This window comes from Marmota flaviventris, chromosome 14, assembly GCF_047511675.1.
Source record: "Marmota flaviventris isolate mMarFla1 chromosome 14, mMarFla1.hap1, whole genome shotgun sequence".
Taxonomy (NCBI): domain Eukaryota; kingdom Metazoa; phylum Chordata; class Mammalia; order Rodentia; family Sciuridae; genus Marmota; species Marmota flaviventris.
Genome location: NC_092511.1, coordinates 43,804,461 through 43,823,449, shown reverse-complemented (window position 1 = coordinate 43,823,449; position 18,989 = coordinate 43,804,461). Strand labels below are relative to the sequence as shown.

General features: G+C 37.5%; 1 protein-coding gene and 1 pseudogene across 3 annotated transcripts in view; both read right to left on the bottom strand.

Moving 5' to 3' along the window:
- Positions 1-16,005, bottom strand: part of Acyp2 (acylphosphatase 2) — a 178,057-nt gene extending 162,052 nt beyond the window's left edge. The window contains exon 1 of one of the 3 annotated variants that reach the window (XM_071601236.1): positions 15,703-16,005. In XM_071601236.1, the coding sequence (XP_071457337.1) occupies positions 15,703-15,844 (142 nt within the window). In that variant the 5' untranslated portion in view covers positions 15,845-16,005. The remainder of the gene's footprint in view (positions 1-15,702) is intronic. The other 2 variants (XM_071601237.1, XM_071601235.1) reach the window with 2 other exon arrangements.
- LOC114091791 (cAMP-regulated phosphoprotein 19 pseudogene) lies at positions 13,034-13,307 on the bottom strand (annotated as a pseudogene).
- Positions 16,006-18,989: the final 2,984 nt, after the last annotated feature.

The following is an 18,989-nucleotide window of genomic DNA, read 5'->3' as shown; positions in this document are numbered from 1 at the left end:
AACAACAGAGCTCAGGTCAGTCTTGCAAATTGCAACTTGGAAGACATTCAGTCCAAAAGGATGCATAGAACTGGCTTCTCAGGAATAGATTTGCCCCACAGTTGAGATCCTACCTAAGAATTGGTTAAAATGGGTTTAAGAAGCATCAGGAATATGGCAGGTGCAGAAATACAGAGCTTGTTGAGTACTATTTAGTTTTTATTCCCACCTACAGCACGTAAGAAATTTGGAAATCTTTTTCCAAATTGAAAAAAAAAAGGAGTTTAAATTTAGAGGATAGAAGAGAGCATAGCAATTAAAAATATTTTTAGAATGTATAAACAACTATGGTAGATCCGCACAATGGACTACTCAGGAATCAAAAAGAAAGACCTATGGATACAAGCAACAATTTTATGAATTACATGTTGAATCTTGCATTATGCTAAGCAAAGGAAGCCAGACTCACACATAGTGTGTAATCCCACATTCTGAAACAGGCAAAACTATAGACAGAAAACAAATTGGTGGTTGCCAACACCTAGGCATGGGGGGACAGTGCTACAAGGAAGCATGAGGAAACTTTTGGGGGGATAGAACTGTTCTTTATCTCAACTATGGTGGTTGTTACATTACTGTATGCATTGGTTAAAACTCATTGAATGTACAGCAAAAAGAATGAGTGTTACTGAATGTAAATTATACCTTGGTTGAAAAAAAAATACATTATGAAGTCACAGGGGATAGAACAAGCTGGTCTCCAAAGAGGCCAAAAGATATTCTACACACAGCAATTGAGCCTGAGCATATAGAAGACTAGTAGTTTAGATATTTTTATAGTTTTGTAAGCAGATTTATAATAACTTTTCCTGATGGTAGTATATTGTAGTGCCAAATGAATATGAAGAAAATAGAGCAGCCAATCAATAAAGACAGGAGAGTATCACAAATGGAATTTTTATAGGGCTATAAAAATATTTTTAAAGATACATGTAAAACTTGGAGGAAGGATGAGTAGGAAGTATTGATCTGAAGGAGAATCAGAAAGGCAATCTGCTGTATAGATGGAAGGAAAGACATTAGCTAGTAGATGATATAAAAGGAATCAGCAGAAAATTCAAGAAACTTCATGTCAACCCAGACCATATAAAAAAAGAAAGACACAACAGGAGGGAAATTCTACAGGCAATAGTCTGAAATATTTTCACTATATCAGTGAGGGGCTCTGAAACACAGTAAGATGTTGACCAATAAGTAGATTGACAGTTTGGGTCATGTTCCTCACCCATTCCTCAACAGTAAAAGTTTTGTGTTTTAAAATAGCAACACCTGAAAGTTCTTATAGAAAATCAAATCTAGGACTCCTTCTCAGACCTACAGAAACAGAACTTTGTAGGTGGTATCCAGAAATATGGTTTTAACATAATTTCCAGATTATTCTTATGCACTGAAATTTAGAACCAGTAAGTGGCCCAAACTTACAGGAGATATAGGAGAGATCTGGAAAGGGTTTGTGTTCCAGGACAAGGACACATCACAAAAAGGAAAACCAAAATCTTATAGGGTACTGCACATGGGATAAATCTCCTACTGACTCTGGTCCAAGTTGTGTTGATGATAAGTCATGTACATGCATACCTGTTTTGCCTCACCTGTTTTACAAGTCAGCAACACTACATGAAAGAAACAATAGATGATGAAAAGGCAAAACCCACTCTCTAGCACCCTTCTTGGACCTGGAGTTGTAGCTGCTTAGGCAGCCTGTCTCTTAGATTGCTCCTTTCACCCTTATAACCTATTGCTAGAAATACTGGAGCTGCCCATAGAGGGAAGATGACGACACTCAACACAGTGAAGAGCAATCCTTTCAGCACATGAATCCCAAACAGCCCTTCCACCATCTATTCACTGATGAAAGAAAAAAAAGGACATTCGCTTTTTGTGAAGGGGATGTAAGAATTTTTATAAGAGGCATCAAACACAGATATTCTACAAATTATGTGTTGTCAGATTAAGGAAATTACCTAAATCGGTCTATTGACAGAATTTTTTTTTTTTTTTACACAGACATAAGCTAGGATTCAGGCAACTCAAATATATTTAATAAGCATACAGTTAGACATTGATTATTCACTTGACAAAAATAATATTAATTGTCTAATTCTAAATGCAAGTAATGAGATGGGTATATAAGACATAGTTCCTGCATCTAGGAACTTCATCTAGTCAAGTGGGAGAGGTAGAAAAGTAAACAGGCTGAGTACGATTCCATTGTGTATATATGCCCATTTTTTTTTATCCATTCATCTATTGAAGGGCATTTGGTTGGTTCCACAGTTTAGCTATTGTGAATTGTGCTGCTATAAACATTGATGTGGCTGTGTCCCTGTAGTATGCTATTTTTAAGTCGTTTGGATATAGACCGGAGGAGAGGGATAGTTGGGTCAAATGGTGGTTCCAGTCCCAATTTTCCAAGAAATCTCCATACTGCTTTCCATATCAGCTGCACCAATTTGCAGTCCCACCATCAGTGTATGAGTGTACCTTTTTCCCTACATCCTCACCAACACTTATTGTTGTTTGTATTCATAATAGCTGCCATTCTGACTGGAGTGAGATGAAATATTACAGTAGTTTTTGCAGGTAAATGGATGGAGTTAGAGAAGATAATGGTAAGTGAAGTTAGCCAATCCCCCCCAAAAAAACAAATGCCAAATGTTTTCTCTGATATAAGGAGACTGATTCATAGTGGGTAGGATAGGGGAGCATGGGAGGAATAGATGAACTCTAGATAGGGCGGGGTTGGAGGGGAAAGGAGGGGGCATGGGGTTAGAAATGATGGTGGAATGTGATGGACATTATTATCCAAAGTACATGTATGAAGACATGAATTGGTGTGAATATACTTTATATACAACCTGAGATATGAAAAATTGTGCTTTATATGTGGAATAAGAATTGTAATGCATTCCGCTGTCATATATAAATTTTTAAAAATTAATTAATAATAAAAAAGAAAAGTAAACAGGCAATTAAAATTGCTGTAGATTGCATAAACCTGGATGCAAGTGAGAGTTTACCAGACACATGATCCAATCTTGGTAAGTTTTAGAAGTGCTTGTTAAAGATTGGATCTTAACGAATGGATAAAAAAAATGTGGCATTTATACACAATGGAATATTACTCTGCATTAAAAAATGACAAAATCATAGAATTTGCAGGGAAATGGATGGCATTAGAGCAGATTATGCTAAGTGAAGCTAGCCAATCCCTAAAAAACAAATGCCAAATGTCTTCTTTGATATAAGGAGAGTAACTAAGAACAGAGTAGGGACGAAGAGCATGAGAAGAAGATTAACATTAAACTGGGATGAGAGGTGGGAGGGAAAGGGAGAGAGAAGGGAAATTGCATGGAAATGGAAGGAGACCCTCAGGGTTATACAAAATTACATACAAGAGGAAGTGAGGGGAAAGGGGAAAATAATACAAGGGGGAGAAATGAATGACAGTAGAGGGGGTAGAGAGAGAAGAGGGGAGGGGAGGGGAGGGGAGGGAGGATAGTAGAGGATAGGAAAGGCAGCAGAATACAACAGACACTAGTATGGCAATATGTGAATCAATGGATGTGTAACTGATGTGATTCTGCAATTTGTATACGGGGTAAAAATGGGAGTTCATAACCCACTTGAATCAAAGTGTGAAATATGATATATCAAGAACTATGTAATGTTTTGAACAATCAACAATGAAAAATTTTAAAAAAAGATTGGATCTTAAGAGTTGAGACTTCAATCTTGAGAAAATACTGGTATGATGAAAGTAGAATAACATTATAAATGGAAGAGCTGTGTAAAGCCCCAAAGTTGGAATTTTGGCACATTTGGATACCACACATAGTTAAATACTCACAACCACGCATTCCCTTATTTTCAAAATTATTTCTAGGCCCCAAACTTTACTGGAGACTTATTGAAAAGTAGTTCAGTTCTGCTCCCACTTTTATAAAGGAATTGGTATGAATGTTTTTATACCTAAAGTTTCCATAATCCAACTAATCTACTGCAAGAACCTCCTTAATAGTCCCCCTGCTTCTAGTTCTGCCTCCTAGAATGTATTCTTCATAAAGCAGCCAAGGTGGTTCGCTTTTCTTATGTAAAATCAAATAACTTCCATCCCCTGCTTAAAATTCTCCAGTGGTTCCCCATGATATTCAAAATGAAATGTATTCGATTACCAGAGTCACTAGGCCCCTTCCTAATGCCTCTACCTTTATCTCTAGCACTCCCTCTCTCTTTATTCCAGTCAGACTGCTCCTGGGGACTCCTTACCCATGCCAAGCACATTCCTCCCTCATGACCTCTGCACTAATTATTCCTTCTGCCTGAGATGCTCCTTGTCTGGGTCTTAATGACTGATTCCTTCTCATTACTCCTCTCCACACAAATGTCACCTCCTTAGAGAAATATTTCCTGACTAATTTGTCTAAAACAGCAATGCTCCCGTTTCCTGCACACACACACACACACACACACACACACACACACATGCATACTATCGATTACCATATGATATTATTATGAATTTATTTATGTATTTTCAAATTCCTGTCTTCACAATAAACTACTAAGTTCCATGAGGGCAGGATTTTTCCTGTCTTGTTCACCTAGCACCTAGACCAAAGCTAAGCTCACAGTTGTTGAATAAATAAATAAAACTAGCTGATGAATATTTAAGTGACATACTTAGGTACCCCATAATAATTCATTATTAATATCACAAATATACATATAACCATACTGACTAGAATTTAAATCTGTTTTTAAAATGGTGACACTAAATACACTGCATTAAAGTTCTGGAAAGAATCTCAATTTTACAAGTAGAACTCTACGTAAGTCATAATACATAGTGATTGAATATTTTATATATATATATATATATATATATATATATATATATATATATACACATATATATACTTATGCATATATGCACACTCAACTATAAAAGATAGCAAGAAGTTACTCGATAGTGCCTCAGTTGACATTAGGCATGTACATAACATTAGGCATATACACAGTGCATATATATATATAACAGATATAACCATGATAACTAAAAAAAGAGAAATACTTAAGTTGGTTGTCTTAAAGAACCTTCAGGATTTGGGGTGGGAAACTAGAGCAGGATGTGGTGGCTGATACTTTTCATCATCAATCCTCTTATACTGTTTTATATGTGATAAATTCATGTGTGTATGCTAATTTGGTTTAAGTTTTTGAAGTTTTAAATTTTAAAGTGTTTATAACTATGAATGGTAAGGACACACACATACGTAGTTACTTTAAAAATCTTAAAATGGCAGGGTATGGTGGCACACGCCTGTAATCCCAGTGGCTCAGAAGGCTGAGGCAGAAGGATCTTAAGTTCAAAGCCAGTCTCTAAATAAAATACAAAAAGGGCTGAGGATATGGCTCAGTGGTTAAGTGCCCAAGTACAATCGCCTGTACAAAAAAAAAAAAAAAAACTTAAAATGGTAGAACTGCAGGATTTAAGTGACATATTTAACTAACCCATAATAATTCATTATTAACATTGCAAATATGCACATAACTACACTGACTGGAATACAAAATGTTATTATTTTAGGCAGTGACAGATGGAAAAAAAAAAGACTGAGATAAATCATATATGAAAGATTCAACATGTATTTAATAGAGATTTCGGTTGCCTTGGTTATAGATTTAATGTTTTCAGGTTGAAACCCTGGAGATCACAGTCTTTCTGTAATGTGTTCTTTGGGGTCACTACTTGAGAAAGAATACCAAATGTAATAACTATGTTTTAACATTACTTAATATATAAATGCCTATGGCACATACAGATTGTTTTCCCTTCTTCCTAAAAGAATTCTGTTTTACCTGGAGGCAGCAAAGTGACCTTCTATGTTTCCTAGTCACCCTTATGGCAGGGGTGGCCTAGTGAGAGGTAAGCCAAGTCACTGGTTGAGGCTATCAGAAAAGCTCTTCCGCAGAGACTGACCCAGCCAGGGGTATTTCATTTGCCTCTCTTTGCTGACTGTGATGTGAATATAATGTTTAGAGTTATCGCAGCCACCTTGAAACCATGAGGGAAAGGCTCTGGCCCTAACTTCCTAAAAGATTGTAAGTGCCAGAAGATGGAGGAAGAAGTGAGGAGGGGTGGGGAATGGAGAATTCAAGAGACTGGAGAGACAAACCTAGTGGTACACAACTAATCCCAAGTACTGTGGGGATGAGTGACTGAGGGAGGAGGATCCAAGTTCAAGGCAGAGCCTGGGCAACTTTGAAAGACCCTGTCTCAAAATAAAAAATAAAAAGGGTTAGGGGTGTAGCTCAGTGGCAGAATTCCCCTGGGTTCAATCTCCAGTACCTCAAAAAAAAAAAAAAAAAAAAAAAGAGGAGGAGGTATTCTTTTGGGGGTGATAGATCTTCTCTGGAAATAGAAAGTGGTAATAGTTGCGAAGTACTGTGAATATATCAAAACGTGCTTTGTATTTAGTGTTATATGAACCATATTTCAATTTTTTAAAAATCACATACATGCAGCAGAAAACAGGATTGTGATGCAGTCATTCCTCTCTCTATCTGTAGAATAGGATCATTATTCAATTTTGCTCACCACAAAATCTCCCTTATTTTTACTATTGTTCCACACCAAAAAAACAAATCAAAATAAAACAAAAAACTCCAAAGTGCAGATCATCTTGAAGTACTTTAAACAGAACCGAATTTTCCCACACTTTAAGATTTATTTCTGTAGAAAAAGCCTTTTGCTCCCTAGCAATAGTTCCTTCCAGGAGGAGGATTATCCTTTAGTGTGACATTTCTGGCCCACCTTCTTCCCTGCCCCTGATTCATTCCCAGGGACATGTAGTGACTCATCCTTTGGGTAAGTTTAGCAGGAGAAGCATGCTTCTTCTTCTTCCTCCTGCTGAGAGCAAAGTATCCACAGGGATCATACTCTTTTCTGTCTTAGAGTAGCCCTGCCTGTGCCCAGTTGGGTGTATTTAATTCTGCAGTACAGGTTATTATAAAGTTCACTTACCTGCAGATATAGGCCACACCCCCCAAACTCTGCTTTACTTTTTGTCTTCCCTGTCAATAACTCACATAATGAAGATGTGTGCTATTTACTAGGCCCCTCAAACAACACCCCTTATTTTAAATTCTTACAAGGAATGTGTGTTAAGGGGTCTTAAGACTCCAGACCATTAACTTTGCAAAGCAGCAAATCATGTGGGAATCAACCATTCAAAGCACCATAGCACGCTTGGAATTTTCCAGAATCTTTCTGAAAGTCCTGACCCCTAGTTTGATGAATACTGTGCAATCCAGAGACATCTACATAGAAAGAAAAGGTGGACATGGAGACATATTTTCTGCAGTTTATCACAGCAAGCTGAAACAGACACTCTTAGGTCAAGGCCTCTGCTGAAAAAGATGCTTCTGTGAGTTTTCAGGGCCTCCCGCGCCGCTTCCACCTCGCTTGCTAAAGAGAAGGGAAGCTGATATGACACACAGCTCTGGAAACTGGGACAGATATTAGCCCTTTCAGTTATAAAAGGCTCAAGCACAGTATGTTGCTCAGTCAAGACTCAGTCAGCAGCAACTGTTCCTCACTTTGTGGAAGGACGGATCAGTGGGAAACCTGACATGAATATTTGCAAAGCAAATACACTTTAAATCTACAAAGAAGCGTTGATATTTAAAGAAACCATATGATGAATTTTAAATGTCAGCAGCCTTTCATGTAAAATCAGATTTTCATATTGCAATGTAACCCTCCATCCTGGGCTCTGACTTTCATGTAAAATCAGATTTTCATATTGCAATGTACCCCTCCATCCTGGGCTCTGACTCAATTTTGAATTCAGGAAGTGATCTAGCTGCTACAAAGCAGTCCTTAATGATTTTTAAACATCCATAATTGTTTAAAATCTTTCCTCATATGTCATAAAATTCTGCCTCATTTGACCTTTCCTCGTGGTCTAGGGTCTGTTCCCTAGAGCCACACACGATGACATCTTTGTAATAATTGAAAGAGCCATCATGCTACTGTTTTCTCTAAGAGCTAACTGTCCCCAAGCACTTCAATTTAATTCAAGACACTTGAAGTCTCCACTAGAGGCACAGCCCTCTAGGAGATATAAAAACAAGCCACCAGCTTGACCTTCAAAATCGTATCCTTATTGTCTAGTGAGAGACATAGCCATGTACACAAATAACTGCAGCAGAAAACAGAATGGGTGGAAGAGAAGTAAAACCAAGAAGTATAATGGAACTATTAATGAAATGCTGTAGGAACAAAGAAGCCAAGAGGGAATTGGAGTCAACCAGGCTTATGTTTTTTGACTTTAATGTACTTAAAATTTCAACCTCTAAAAAACAGCTTTTCTATTTTCCTGTGCACATAAAGAAAAATATGTACATCCAAATTATGTGCTGAATCCATTTAATTACTCATTGCAGTTTGTATTTTCAGCAATCTTTAATAAAATTACTATTTATATCAGGACTTCAATAAGCTACTTGCATTCTAAAACTGAATTAATAGTATCAAAAACAAACTTGAATTTCTAAGGCACATGTCAACCAACAGATTGCCACAATGCTATTCTAGGAGTATCATTAATATTGACCTGAGAGCTGGTAAAGCATCAAAGTATCTGTAGACAGTTTAATCAATTTCCCTTTCAAATTTTCAGACTGTATTATTCTAGATGTGAATATAACTACACATCCAGAGAAATATGATAAGCCAGGCCATAGCTACAAATACTTTAAGAACATAGGTTCAGTCCCCTATTCCACTAACCCTGTTCCCTAAGCTCCCAATGCAACAGAAGTTGGTGGGGGTCTTGGGGAAGAGCTTCTCAAGAATATGGAGATTTTACCAAAAAAAAAAAACCTCCTTTGCTCTCCTTTATCCATTAGCCAGAGGTATGTACTTAATACTTTCAATAAATGTTAAATAACACATAACTTTCTGCAGTCTTACAATAAATTCCCTTTATGTTCACATTAAAAAAAATGAGATTTTTTTTAAAGTGTAGGATAGAGCCAGGCATCATGGTATATGTCATAATCCCAGCTACTCAGGAGGCTGAGGCAGGAGAATTGCAAGTTCAGGGCCAGTCTCAGCAATTTAGCAAGACCCTGTCTCAAAAAATAAAAAAGCCGGGAACATAACTCAGTAGTAAGGTTAGGCTGAATCTTTAGTACTAAGAAAAAAAGAAAGGAAGGAAAAGAAAGAGAAAGTAGAGAATGGAAAAGGAAGGAGAGAAAATAGCTGTACAGTGGAGAAACCTGACAAATGCTATCTCAGCCAGGTGATCAAAGTCAACATAACAGCTGTAAGTTGTTATGTACCCTTGACATGGTGTGATGATAATGGTCTTCTTCCCAATAACCCATAAACCCAAGTCTTAGCATGTCAAAATATCAGACCAATTCTAATTGGAGAGCAATCTACAAAGTACTTGACTTCAAAGTACTCTTTAAACTGCTAAGGTCATCAAAAACAAGGTTAAATGCTAGGCTCTGTGGCATATACTGTAATCCCAGCAACTCAGGAGGCAGAAGCAGGAGGATTGCAAATTCAGGGCCAGCCTCACCAACTTAGTGAGAACTTGTATTTAAAAAAAAAAAAAAGACTGGGGCCATAGCTCAGAGGTAAAGCTCCCCTGGGTTCAATCCCCAGAAATTAAAAAAAAAAAAAAAAAAAGACAAAAGTCTGAAAATATCATAGCCTAGAAGAGTCTAGGGAGGCGAGGCAATTAAATGTAACAGGGTATCCTAGATGGGATCCTGGAACAGAAAGAGGACATTACATAAATTAAGAAAATCCAAATCAAGTATGGACTTGCATTAAAAATAATGTATCAAGCTAGGTGTGGTGGCACATGGCTATAATCCCAGTGACTCTGGAGGCTGAGGCAGGTAGATCTTGAGTTCAAAGCCAGCCTCGGCAATTTAGTGAGGCCCTAAGCAACTCAGGGAGACCCTGTCTCTAAATAAAATACAAAAAAGGGCTGGGGATGTGGCTCAGAGATTAAGCGCCCCTGGTCCCCCCACAAACCAAAAAAATAATAATGTATCAATATTGCCTCATACCAGTTATGTTGTCTCCATACTATCTTCCCAACTTTTCTAAACAAAAAGTTTATTTCTAAAAAAGTAAAGGAAGAAGCAATGGAAAGCAGCAGTAGTCAAAAGGATTTATATGCAGACTTTGAGGATAAGCCTAAGAAGCTAACTATTTGTAATTTGTAAATGTGTTTTCCTGAATTTTAAACAGCCATCTTATAAACTACATATTGGAATTCCAATACATTTGAAAATAAGAGGCTGTGTATTTGAAAGGGAGAGTGCAGTGTGTATGCCCTCTAGAATATTCTGTCACCAAGGGTATTTTAAATTCAAACATTCCAAATAGAAATATATCAACACACATTGTTTTAGTTGCAAAATACTTTCTGTGTTGAACTCCAATAAGCCAATTTAACTCAGTGGTCATTTTTCCATATAAAAAAGTTAAATCATTTTCCATTTCATTGAATTTTCATGTCATTGAATCTATTTTCACTGGGAATGCTTTCCATGTAAATATTTTTTAAATATATTTTTAGTTGTAGATGGACATGCTCCTGTTATTATTATTTTTTTTAATGTGGTGTTGAGGATTGAACCCAGTGCCTCACACATGCTAGGCAAGCACTCTACCACTGAGCTTCAACTCCAGCCCTCCATGTAAATATTTTAATGACAATCTGTCAACCATATTTTGTCCATATTAAATGTTCCCAAATATATCTTCTTCCACTGTGAATTCACTTTCATAGTCATTATTTCCATCAAACCAATTTTCACCAAGATTTTATTATCCTATGGTTTTAAACTAAAAGTTAATTTTATAATGTTCTTTTCATTGTTTTTATTTACTATGTTTGCTTATCTATTTATTTATTTATAGTTGTAAATGGACAGAATACCTTAGTTTATTTTTATGTGGTGCTAAGTATTGAACCCAGTGCCTCACACATGCTAGGCAAGAAATCTGCCACTGAGCTACAGCCCCAGCCCTTCATTATGTTTTATATTATTAAAACAAAAATTTCATTTTTGATGATTTATAGACACAATCACTTCTTCATAATCATGACTTGAATAAAAGGCCAATGGTTTATATTTGTTTATTTCTTACGCAATCACAAGAAAAATTGTAAGCAATTTTAAGAAACAAAGAACTATATATGGAAACAATGACAGAGAATGCCAGCAAGTGAGAAAGAGAAAATGGGAGGCTGCAGTGTTTCTGGGTGTGCTGTGCTTACTGACCAGGTCAAACTTCCCTACAGTCAAAATGACAGTCCAAACATCCTGAGGGGCATCTGGAATGATACAAATGATCAGATCCACATGTCCTGCTTCAATCCATGTGTTCAGTGCACAGGTCAGGAAGAAGGCAAAGTAAGGATGGAAAGGGTATTGAGGGGAAAATCAACAGGAAATAGTCATGAAGAGCATGGGTGCTAGTATAGTCTGTCAAGGTTCAAATCCCAGCTCCACAACTTAAATCTGTGTTACCTGGGAAAGTTACCTCTCTATGCCTCAATTTCTCTTTTAGACAAGGAAATGATTGAGGTCAAAAGAAGGAAAATTAAATGGAAAACGCATGTAAAATACTGAGTACAGAATTTGGCCCATCCTAAGCTGTCAAAGAATGTCAGTACATATGGGTGCAAATATGTTTCTGTGAATTTGTACCATATATTCCACCTTGATAAAACAATAGTGTGCATGTACTCTCTTCCATTTAACATACTACAAATTGTAGGAGTTATCATCCTAAACCTGACTTTCTTTTTTTTCCCCCCTTTGGAAAGGTTGTACAAAACTACTATATTTACAAAAATGGCACAAATGTGAACTCAACAGTCAATGCACATGCATACTTCATTCACATCTTCAACGATGAAAGGTCTTCAACACTGCAGAACAAATAAGAATGCAGCTATTAAGCACTGAAGTCATGTAAGTTATACCAGAATGGGCAAATATTGTCCAAGTAAAATTCTATTGTTAAAGCAGAAACAGGTTTAAAGCCATTCAAGTGCAAGCACAGTTAGACAAATCTTTCAGAGCCCCATCTATTTGTGTTTGAATCATGTGATCTTTCTTGCAACTTGTGGTCTTAAACTTCTGTTCTACAAAATTCAAAAGGAAAATACATAAAAAAAAACCAATACATCAGAGGTTATATTAAATAAGAGTATTATATAAAGCGATAATTAAGATGAAACATTGAAATAGTAAAATTTGATTGTTACTTGTTGGAACCAGTCCTATACTAGAATTAGTTAATATATACAAATATTTTCAAGTAGATAACTTATGTTTCTCTAACTCGTCCTTTTCATCAGTGCACTGTTAAACTAATAAAAACACATAGCTGGGTGTGGTGGCTCATGCTTGTAATCCCAGGGCTGAGGCAGGAGATCAATTCAAAGCCAGCCTCAGCAAAAACAAGGCGGTAAGCAACTCAATGAGACCCTGTCTCTAAATAAAATACAAAAATTGGGATAGGGATGTGGCTCAGTGGTTGAGTGCCCCAGAATTCAATCCCCAGTCGCCACCACCACAAAAAAAAAAAAAAAAAAAACACTCTGCACATATATATTCCCTTACAATAGCAGCACATGCTATTACTACCTGCAAAGTTGTCACTCTCAAATGACTTAGTGAATGAAAGGAAACAAAAAGTGAATAAGTGGCATAATAAGGAGAAATTAAGGGAATTAGAAAAATTCGTGCAAGGCAGCTTTTTTAAAATCAGTCAGCCATGGGGCTGGGGATGTGGCTCAAGCGGTAGCGCACTCGCCTGCATGCGTGCGGCCCGGGTTCGATCCTCAGCACCACATAAAAACAAAGATGTTGTGTCCACCGAGAACTAAAAAATAAACATTAAAAATTCTCTCTCTCTCTCTCATTCTCTCTTAAAAAAAAAAAAAAATCAGTCAGCCAGCTTGCCAGCAACAAGGGATGGTTTCCATTCAGGAAGGTCCTGTGGCGTGGGAACGTAGCCACCAGTGACCTCTTTGTTATCCAGGGCTGTGTTAGGAAGTTGCTTGTTTTTGCATGTTGTAATCCCCAGAATCAAAATATATTTGCCCTTTCTGCAATCATTTCCTTAAACATCTGAACCTCGAGGCTTTTGTCCCGGGTGAGAATACTTTTTTTAATTTTGCTTCTTCAGCTTTCTCTAAATTAGTCACTTTATCTTCCATTTCCTTCTGAAGGCCAGGGACTTCATGGACACAATGCTCTCTCTGCCTAGCCCTGCTCCTCCAGCTTCCCTAAACCTGAGTTTTTTAATTTAAATATTTATTTTTTAGTTTTAGGTGGACACAATATCTTTTTTATTTGTATGTGGTGCTGAGGATCGAACCCAGTGCCTCATGCATGTTAGGTGAGCGCTGTACCACTGAGCCACAACCCCAGCCCAAATCTGACTTTTTAAACTCTACTATTTTTTAAGTAGTACATTTCCTGTCTTTATATGTTTACTTGCCTCAAATTGACCTTCATATCCCATGTAAGCATTATCTGCACAAAAATGCAACAAGGTAGTTAAAATCATTTGAAATATATGTTGTATTAACAGAAAATGTCACTGTAAAATAAAACTGCAAATTTCAAAGAGAGATAATCTTGGTATCAAATTCCATTGATCTAAGGGCTTATCCAAGTTACTGAACCTCTCTGTACCTGTTTTCTCCTTGTTAAAATATAAAGAAGACCCGAATCTCACAAAATTGTGACGATTAGGAACAGTGAGATGCTCAGCATATAGGTCAATCACAGCAAATTTCCCACATGCAATTCACGCACACACTCTTTTACACACACACACCCTAATCACTGTCATCTCTGTCAAGTGAACTAAACTTCTCAGATGATCTTTGTCACCATTTTCATATTTTATATAATAGGCTTCAGTGATTTATTGTGGCAGTTTTCAAACCAGGGTACCCATACTCCTGGGGTACTCCAAGACTTCCTAAGGGTACAAACCCATGGATATTTTAAAGGAACCATTTTTCAGATCTTCACCTTTCATATGTATTCTTTCCTAAAATTGCCCTGAGATCTGTTGGCCCTGGTTCTCCCTTCCTACCTCCCTTTCCACGATCAACCTTACAAAGAAAGGCTCTTTGCAAAAGATATACTTTCACCCATTTTTAACCTTACTCTGGTACTTTGTCCTAAAGTGTAAAAATCTATGAAGTACCAAATAAAAGGATAATTCAGTCTTTCCTTTAATCAAGGTCCCATAAACACCCCAGTTCTCTCTTTAAGAAATAAATTTCTGACATACATCTGTAATCCCAGCATTCAGGATGCCAAGGCAGGAGAATCATCAGTTCCAGGCCAGCCTCAGCAATTTAGCAGGGCCCTAAGCTACTTAGCAAATTTGTCTTTGTCTCAAAATAAAAAATAAAGGGTTCAGAAGCCAGGAGAATGAGAAGTTATACTCCATATATGTAGTCAAAATACATTCTACTGTCAAGTATAACTGGTAAGAACAAACAAATTTTTTTTTCAAAAAACATATTATCAGAGGAAAAAAAAAGGTTCAGAATGTAGCATGTAGCTCAATAGTAAAGTTCCCCTGGATTCCATCCCCAGAACCAAAAGAAAGAAAGAGAGAAAGAAGGAAAAATAGAAATTTCTAATACAATTTAACTTTTAATAACTAAAGGTTATCATGTTTTAAATATATTTATATTATTTTCACCAATTATGTTGTAATAATAATTGCAATAATAACACACTCCAGAAAAGAAAAATTAATATTTTGGAGACTTATTGTCAAAGGAAATTAGGAAAAATATTCCATTTGTACATACTATGGGTATATATGCACACATACACAAAGCAGAAAGTGTAATAAGCAATAAGAAACTCTCAAGCATAACAATGGGATAAAATTCTGTGGGGGAAGTGAAACAGAAATCAAGTTCAAAAAAAGAAAAAGAAAAGGAATAATGTATCATGTCCCAGTGTTAAATAACTTTTATTTTAAATGAATGATGGTGGATAGTAAATCACCACAGTATTTATCGTCCATTGGATAAATTTCAGAGTGATTTAACGTTTTAATTTACAAATATCAACATTTACAATAAGCCAGATATCACATCCCTTGCAACTATTAAACTCATGATGAAACAAAAATCAGATAATAAACTGAAGAGCTACTATCAGCTTGGAGGGGTACTAATAACCTGATAAAGCGAGCCCTCAAATATCATTTAGGTGTCCTTCCTAAAACTCAAGTCAAGCCCAATTAGTTTCAGTGACAAATAAAGGGACCATTAATTCAAAGTCATTCTCTTCCTTCCCCATTTCTCCCCATCAGTCGCCCCCTTCTAAGTCCCTAGTCGTCCCTCGCTCCACCCTCGCTCCTTTGTGGGTTCCTTTAACCCACCCTGTGCCCGCCCAAGCACTCCAGCGCATGCGCGCTTCACTTCCTTTCCACCCGCTGCTGCTGTGTCATGGCCGAGCGGAAGTTCCAGCCCCCGCGGGAAAGGGCGTCCTTAAGATGGAAAGGGCTTCCCACAGCTTTCTCCCCCTCCTCCCATAACATCTTTCATTCTCTCATTGTAGGGGGGCCCCTACCCTGTACTCTCCCGAACACCTCGTAGTCCACGGATTTGAGTGGCTCGCTGGTAGACATGGCGGCGGCGAGCCCTCTGCCGAGGAGCCGGAGCGGGATTCGGGGCGCGGCGACTGCGGCGGCCGCGAGAGGGAGGAAGCACATGGGACCGCTGGGTGCCCTCCGCGCCTGTCCCCCGCCCGAGTCGCAAGCGCGCTGGGTTCACGCGTCAAACGCTGTAAATGAGACCGCCTGGCCCGGGAGTGAGGGCAGACGGGGACGCCGAGCTTCCGAGGCCTCTTCTTGCCCCCCCGCCCGCCCAGCGGAGCCCGCGCTCCCAAGAATGAGCGCCCCTGTGTGCGCCCTGGGATTTAATTCGCCATGGCGCTTGATGCTCAGTGTTCGTGAATTAAAGCCAGGTGCTGGGCTCAAAATGGGGTTGCTTCCCTCCCCCCAACTTTATTAACCAAAAAGTGTATATATAAGGTGAGGTTTTGATATGGGGATTCTTTGTGAGCAGATTAAATCAAGCTAATTAACAGTCATCACCTCTTTTTTACGTAGAGAACTTTTAAGATCTCAGTTTTCAAGTATACATTATTCTTAACCATAGTCACCATATTAGACAATAGATGTACAGTATTCACAGTAACAAGCATTGCACCCTATGATCATTGTCTTTCCCTTTCCAACCTCCCTTCACTCTCTTCCACCAAGAAGAAGTGCTTTTGAAACTAAGGGCTTGCTAGGGCAGTGGTTAAGGGTATTTGATAAGTAAATTGATTACGAAATGTTCTGGTGACTGCCAAATCTATCTGGCAATTTCAAGCCAACTCAAAAGATGAGGTCTGTCCTTTTCACCTCTTCCACTGAGTTAGAAAGGCTTTGGACCTGTATCCCTTATCCTAAATAGACTGATATTTTCTGAAACAAGAACCTGTTTATTTTAAGTCTGAACTTTTGAAAATGTCCTCTTGTTTGTTCTGTTATATAGTTTTTTTTGTTTGTTTGTTTTGTTTTTTTTGGTTTTTAAGGTCTTGCTTATCTCAAATACCTAGAAAGTTAAAGCAGCTTATGTATTTCCTGATCTAAGTTTGTCTGTCTGTCTCTCTTTTTTTCCCCTTTGGATATGGTATATCCCTTGCCCAGACTGGCCTTGAACTTCTGGACTCCTGGGCTCAAGTGATCTTCCTGCCTTAGCCTCTTTGAGTGCTGGAACTACAGGTATGGGCCACCACTCCCAGCCCATAAATTCTAATTTGTAACAACCCATCAACTCCAAAGAAACTAGATACAGTTTTTGATAATATGCCTTCTAGATTCCAAATCCTATTACATGTAAGAATTTGCATATTCAATTTATTTGTTGGCTTCAACACCCTTGCGCATATATATATATATATATATATATATATATTTTTTTTTTTTTTTTTTTTTTTTGCATTTGGCCTCATAGTTAAAAAATTCACTGCAACCTGATTCAATGTCATGTGCCAATTCTGTCAGAGAATACCAAAAATTATCTAAAACTTGGTTAGAATGTGGTTAGATCATGTTTTAAAATTTATTCTGAGGTGCTTTCTGATTGATTTTATATAATGAAAGTCTTCGTTGCAGGATACCTCACAATTATATCTTCCTCTCATTTCCTTGTTCATTTCATACAGAGTATGGAATCAATGTAAGTATTAAGTCATTCTTCTCACTCTTCACTGCTGTCAGAATCAAAACTAAGGTCTTCCACCTCAACTAAGCCCTTATTAAGTGCTTATCAAAATCCTATAAGTGATGTAATCAAGACAGTTATTCTGCAATCTGAACAGAGAGGTTAAACAAAACAAAAAATGACCTTTTCTCTTGGATCTACTTTATCTGGAATACACCTGCTACCCTAGACTCTTACCCTATCTTGTTCAGTTGCCTTTGCAAGTTCTTACCAGATTTCATCCTAATTATTCAATGCTAAGTGTTCCAAGTCACTGGGAAAGTTGATGGTTTCCTTTTCTTAATCAGTCCTTGCCTTTTTTCCCACATTTACCTAAGATTGCCCCTGCCAATTATTATGTAGCTTTATTTTTAACTTAAGAAGTGCTATAGCAACAATTGACATTTGCTTAGCTAAAAAATTTACTGTCTGCCAACAGCAGAACATTAGCAAATGGAAACTTTATGTACCATTTCAGCATGGATTGCCAATAAAATGGTAAGACTTTAGAAATTTTAAGTAAATGATTCTAATATTTAAACTAATTTTTAAGCAACAGAAAAATTTTTTAAATAAAAGGGAAAAAAATCATCCATAATCATCCTAGCACAACTGTTATCATTTTTGTATATTCTCTCTATATACATGTGTGTTTGTGTGTTTTTTTAGTAGTTACAGCATGAATTCAATTTTTATTCTTTTCTATATTGTAGTCTTTCCAGTGGATGTTAAGTGGGTATGATCATAAATTTACTTACTAGTCCTGTGATTACACAGTCAGGCTACTTTTCATTTTTCACTACTATAAAAAATTTTGTGAAGGAACTATTTATGCATGTAGCTAATGCCGCAGTCTGGCCGGGTACAAATAACCGAGCACCCACAAGGCACTTGTAGGTTCAAACAGCAACTACTTTATTGCCCGAACTCTCACCCGCACTCCACACACGCTTCCCGGGAACTCTCTCACCCTCCACCTCTCAACGAACCCCGAGAGAACTCAATGGGAACTCCAAAGTAGGGGCGCCCGAGGCAGCAGGAGCCCTATTCCAGGAGCCGCCCTATTCCAGGAGCCTCCCTATTGCCGGTCAGCAGGGTCCATATACAACTCAGTACACAGCCTGTTTCAATCCAGCATCATCCAGTCACAGCAATTATAACTTAATTATCATCATCTTAATGGCTCACTGGCTCATCTCTTAACCATTCCTTCTGGGAAAATGCCATGAGCCATCCCTACTCGGCTGTGGCCCTCAACAGCTTCCTTCCCATATTTTTATATTAGAAGTTAGAATACTTTTAACTTAAAATATATCAGAATATAGGCATGTATTATTCTTGACATGTATTGCCAAATCACTTTTCAAAGGGCTGTACCAATTTAGATATACTACTGTCAACACCATGTATGACTATTTGCCATTTATTTATTTATTTATTTATATGGTGCTGGGAATGAACAATAGACAAAGTCTCAACCACTGAGCTACATCCCCAGGCTCTGCCTTTTTTTTTTTTTTTTTTTTTTTTGAGCTCAGAAGCATTTTATTAAAAAAAAAAAAAAGTGTGGTTATTTTAATATGAGCTTAAAAATTCATCATACAT